This window comes from Primulina eburnea, chromosome 17, assembly GCF_022965805.1.
Source record: "Primulina eburnea isolate SZY01 chromosome 17, ASM2296580v1, whole genome shotgun sequence".
Classification (NCBI taxonomy): Eukaryota; Viridiplantae; Streptophyta; class Magnoliopsida; order Lamiales; family Gesneriaceae; genus Primulina; species Primulina eburnea.
In genome coordinates, this window is record NC_133117.1 from 24,434,540 (window position 1) to 24,440,299 (window position 5,760).

Sequence of the window (5,760 nt, forward strand, 5' to 3'; positions counted from 1 at the left end):
TTACACTTCATTAAAATACACATTTACTTACACAGATCACAAAGGACTTTATTGGAGATTGTTTGGCTCAAAAAATATTCATCACAAGTATACCAAAGCTGAAGTCACACAATGAGATGCTTGCATGCAAATGATTAAAGTTTATACTCGTTAACCATGTTTTTCAGGTATCTCTAAGCTTGACTTGAACAACTTTTCTCCACTAGTATATTGGATAAATGTGACAAGGTTAATAGTTCTTGTAGGCTTGTAACGTTAGGCTACGGCTCATGGCTACAATAAAGGTATGGAGATCAAAATTTGAGAGAAATATTTGAACTTCATCAATTTCACTCATTTTCATTCTCTTTTCACTCACCATCTACTTATTGTTTTCCTCTCATTCATATCCTTCATTTCCCATATAAGTTCTTTTTCACCACTTTTGATTCGTTCTTTTCATTGTTTTTCTTCTTTTGCCTCTTTTTTTAATTTTTAATTTTTTTTTTTTTGAACTCCTTTCTGAACATTCAATTTTTTTTTTCAAAGAGTATTTGAATCATTCCAACACCAATGAACTTATTTCTCTCAAAATTAAGGTAGGACAATAAGTGTATAAGATTCATTAGGTAGTCGTCGTGGGATGTATAATAGACACAAATGGGGGCTAATTGTGTGTCATTGACACACACCACTTGATTTTTAGTAGGCTCAATGTGGAAGACTAGGGATATTACATGTTCGTTTGGTAGGCTCGAAGGCTTAAACGGTTCCAAATATCGCCTAAATTATTCCTATGTCATATATTATCCGTATTTCATCTCGAAAAGTGTTCAAACAAGTTCTAGATTTCCGTCAATCCATTAGTCATCTCATACAAACCAATCACATGCAATTTTCAATGAAAATGATATATAAGATAGGCACACAAAGAAAAGTCAAGCATCTCAATCTACTCGAGGCTCAATGGGCTAACAATTGATAATGAATAAAGAAGACAGACCCAAGGACATTGAGAAAAATTTCCTAGATAATCTCTGTGTTCGCAAAAGTGTCAGTCAATGTCATGCGAGAATTACTAAAAAATCAGGTTTCTCTCGTTTAAATAGTATAACAGGCATGCAAATTGTCTCTTAGCACCGACAATATCAACAAACATGAGAGTGCATAAAAATGTGACTCCCAAGTACTCACGAATACATTCATACTTCAGACTCACGATTTTATTTTCATCATCGGCCTCACGATAGTTGATCCATGACTAATCCTAACAATTCTATTATGTAATGAAATAAAACTTTTTTTTTAACGAGAAGTGCACTGATCAAGCAATTCCTAAAATAAGAACGAGAACGAAAATTGAAAATCAAAGGTAGCGATTCCTAAAATAAGAACGAGAACGAAAATTGAAACTCAAAGGTAAAACAGAGTGCACGATAGTGAACACAAACCCCCCCCAAAAAAACTTAAGTACGTGCATTGTCCCCAATGTACAGTAATAAGGAAAGAAAAATATAGAAACATGTACCTCATACAACGCTTTTCAGGAATCGCTGTCCTCACCTGACATCTCAGTATCCTCATCATCATAGTACTCCTCGTCATCCTCGATAGGTCTGTGTGAAAATGCAGGTGGCTGGGGAAATACGGCTGCAGGATGTTGTTGTGCGAGCACCTGATGAAAATCGTACACGTAATCCATGTGCTTTCGTGTCATCCGCCATTGTCGCCTCGTAATTCACTCGATGTCATTGAGACGCTCGTGCGCTGTCTTTCCCCTCTCTGCACGTGCCTGTGGGACGGGAGATGGCTGCGCTTCATTCCCTGAAGCCTCTCCCGTAGCACTCATAATCTGTCTCTGTCTCCGATCCCGCGGTAGTCTAGCAACCAGTGAGATGTCGCCTTTTGTATGCAATAAAGCCTCGCTGTAATCCCACACAACCCCTGCTAGCCGACATAGATCAGTATGGTAGAGGAGTGTGGCATGCTCACAGTGGAAGTGCCCCGAGAAGCCTGCAATATCGAAGTCATAATCACGCGGCCCGCATCAACTGTCCTGCCGGTGATGATACAGTAAACCAAGGCTGCCTTCGATTTTGTCACATCAGATACGTGACCAGATGGCATCAATCGCGAGGCGAAGAAGTGGTACCAGTTGTACGCCTCCCTTTTCATGAACGTCGCAGGGAATGTGACGGGGGCTCGTTGATTATTCAGTTTCCAAACCGTTCCCGGCTCACATAGTTTGGTTATGACCGTCTCATAAATGTATGCCTCTTGCATGAATAGTGTGTACCCATCTGTGTCATAGTCAGGCATCGAATACATCGAATTTATTGTTGTGCTATCGAAGGCAACCATTCGCCCCCACACCTTCACTTGATAATTTTCGAGTTTGACCTTAAGATTAGCATAGAATTCCTGAACTAGGGAGATCACGACGTCTGCCGGCGGTTTTACAAACTCAGCCCAATGAATGTTCCGAGCAACAATTAATGTCGTACAATCCGGGATGCTCTGATCCATCCCTCTTTCTCGCTGCATGCTTTTATCTTGTAATTTGGAATAGTTCTCGGCCGTAACGGCATTCCAGAATCGTCGTCTATCAAAAGTAGCGGTGGACGACTCGCCCTCCCCAGATTGAATCTGCTTGGTTTTCTTCCTCAGCGGCATATTTTAATTCTAACAATTTGGTGCTCACAAACAATATCCAACAACAACGTCTCAACAAGATTACACCAAAGCAGTACCCACAATCTCAACACAATCAGTCAATTAACGATTCTTCTACTATGCAATATTCCAAATCCAACAATACGTAACAACAACTCACATAGGCAATTTGTCAAACACCTTATGTGTACCAATCCAAGAACGCAACTCCACTAAATCCCAAGCATGAAAATCGAGAATTATGATACCAATGACAAGTACCTTGTTGTGAAAGGTTGAAATTTTGCTACACTTTGTCCGGGGTCGATTTTTTTTGTCGAAGAACTTTCGTTGAAATCTTGAGCCAACTGGGGTTAGGAGTGAGAATTTGAAGATGGAATAGCTTGGGAGTGAATCGTGTGGTGTCTTGTGCTGTTTAGAAGGCTAATTTGTGGAGTTGATCAATTTTTTCGGTGGAGGAGTGGAGGAGCCGCGGCGCTTGCTTCTTAGGTTTCTGAAAAATGATGTCTCAGTGCCTCTTTTTTTCATATAAAACGACCTAGCGCCGCGGCGCTGAGTAAGTGGCGTCGCAGCGCTTAACCTTCGGCTTTCAGCGCCTAGGCGCTGATTATCTAGCACTGCGGCGCCTAGTCTTCGCATTTTAGCGCTGCGGCGCTTCCTTGGAAGCGCCTTGGAGCTTCCTTCTCGGCTTTTAGTGCTGCGGCGCTTCTTGTATGGAGCTTGGCGCTATTCAGGTGCAACTCTTGCCAAAACGAGTTCGTTCCTTGCCTTGTTTCAACTTGTACCTACATAAAAATGCATAAATCAGTATCTAATCTTCACATGCCAAATTAGATAAAAAGAAAATGTAAAAGCAATTATACTACTGAAAATAAAATAAAAGCGAATAAAGAAAACGAAAGCTATAAAAGATACTGGTTGGGTTGCCTCCCAACAAGCGCTTGGTTTAACGTCGTCAGCCCAACTTTCTCATGTCTACTTTGGTTCTCCAAGTGGGATGTTGTCCATGTGTCTCACTTCCCTCCCAAAATAGTGTTTGACCCTCTGACCATTGACTTTGAATGTCTCACCATTTTTGCATTTTAGCTCAATTGCCCCATATGGGTACACTGTTTCCACTGTGAATGGTTCAGACCATCGTGATTTTAACTTACCAGGGAATAACCTCAGTCGAGAATTGAATAATAACACATGTTGCCCTGGTTCAAAATCTCGTCGAAGAATCTGCTTATCGTGCCATCTCTTGGTCTTTTCTTTGTATATCTTTGCATTTTCGTATGCATCATTCCTGAATTCCTCCATCTCATTCAATTGCAACAGTTGTTGCTCACCAGCTGCCCCCATATCAAAATTTAGCTTTTTCACAGCCCAAAATGCTTTGTGCTCCAGTTCCAAAGGTAGATGGCAAGCTTTCCCAAAAACCAACCTATAAGGCGACATCCCGATAGGTGTATTGTATGCAGTTCTGTATGCCCATAAAGCATCATCTAGCTTGATTCCCAATCCTTCCGGTTTGTCTTCACTGTCTTTTCTAATATTTGCTTGATCTCCCGGTTGGATATCTCTTTTTGCCCATTAGCTTGCGGGTGGTATGCCAGTGTCACCATGTGCTTCACATCATACTTGGCCAATAGTGAGTTAAAAATTTTGTTACAGAAATGCGTACCTTCATCATTGATAATGGCTCTAGGCGTTCCAAATCTTGTGAAGATGTTCCTGTGGACAAACTTAACAACAACTCGAGCATCGTTAGTACTGGTGGCAACTGCTTCCACCCATTTGGACACATAATCAACAGAAATTAAAATGTAAGATTGACCAAAAGAGGATGGGAATGGACCCATAAAGTCGATACCCCAGACATCAAAGAGTTCCACCTCCAAAGTATTTGTTAGTGACAATTCATGTCATCTAGAAATATTGCCAACTCTTTGGCATTTATCACATTACTTAACTAAAGTATAACTGTCCTTAAACAGATTAGGCCAATAAAAACCAGACTGTAATACATTAGCTGTTGTTCTAGATGCTTCAAAGTGTCCACCGTAGGGTGAAGAATGACACTGCTCTAGAATTGTACCCGCTTCTTCCTCTTCTACACATCGTCTAATTATCTGATCAGCGCATCTCTTGAACAAGAAAGGATCGTCCCACAGATAAAAATTTGCATCATGAAGAAATTTCTTTTATTGGTAATAGGTTAAATCTGAAGGTAATTCTCCTGCAGCAAGAAAATTTTCTATATCTGCAAACCAAGGATGTGTAACATTTACCTTGAAGAGTTGTTCGTCTGGGAACGACTCATTGATAACTCCACCTTCAGTTCGTTCTTCCAGCTCTAGTCGTGACAAGTGATCTGCCACCTGTTTCTCACACCCTTTCTTGTCTTTGACTTCAAAGTCAAATTCTTGAAGTTGGAGTATCCAACGTATCAACCTGGGCTTTGCATCCTTCTTGGCAAACAAGTAACGAAGAGCTGCATGGTCAGTGAAAACCGTTACCTTTGTGCCAATGAGATATGTTCTGAACTTGTCGAATGCAAACACCACTGCTAGCATCTCTTTCTCAGTAGTTGTGTAATTCTGTTGGGCTGCATTGAGGGTACGACTTGCATAGTAAATAGCTTTGAACATCTTGTCTCGTCTTTGTCCCAATGCTGCTCCCACAGCATAGTCACTAGCATCGCACATGAGCTCAAAGGGCTCCTTCCTGTCAGGCACTATCATGATGGGTGCAGAATCAGTGCTGTCTTGATCCTGTTAAACGCCTGCATGCTCGTCAAAAATAAATGTAGAATCTTTCTCTAACAAATTACATAAAGGTCTAGTAATTTTAGAGAAATCTTTAATATAATGACGCTAGAACCCGGCATGTCCCAAGAAACTTCGGATCCCTTTCACATTCTTCGGCGGAGGGAGATTTTCAATTGCCACAACTTTGGCTCTGTCCACTTCTATTCCTTTAGCAGAAATTTTATGCCCAAGCACAATACCTTCTGAGACCATGAAGTGACATTTTTCCCAATTCAACACTAAATTCTTTGCCTGACATCTCTGCAAAACAAGTGTTAGATTTTGCAAACAATGATCAAATGATGAACCAAATACA

General features: G+C 40.8%; 1 protein-coding gene across 1 annotated transcript; it reads right to left on the reverse strand.

Annotated features, from left to right (window-relative positions):
* Nucleotides 1-3,278: 3,278 nt before the first annotated feature.
* On the reverse strand, nucleotides 3,279-4,092 carry LOC140817972 (uncharacterized). The gene is made up of 2 exons (XM_073177765.1): nucleotides 3,670-4,092; nucleotides 3,279-3,437 (listed from the first exon to the last, which is right to left on the reverse strand). The coding sequence occupies exons 1-2, from the start codon at nucleotides 4,090-4,092 to the stop codon at nucleotides 3,279-3,281; spliced, it is 582 nt and encodes a 193-aa protein (XP_073033866.1).
* Nucleotides 4,093-5,760: the final 1,668 nt, after the last annotated feature.

Coding starts and splice junctions, on each gene's coding strand:
- LOC140817972 (XM_073177765.1), bottom strand. CDS start 4,092: ATGTCGCCTTATAGGTTGGTTTTTGGGAAAGCTTGCCATCTACCTTTG. Junction 3,438..3,669: donor AACACTATTTTGGGAGGGAA/GTGAGACACATG, acceptor ATTTTTATGTAG/GTACAAGTTGAAACAAGGCA.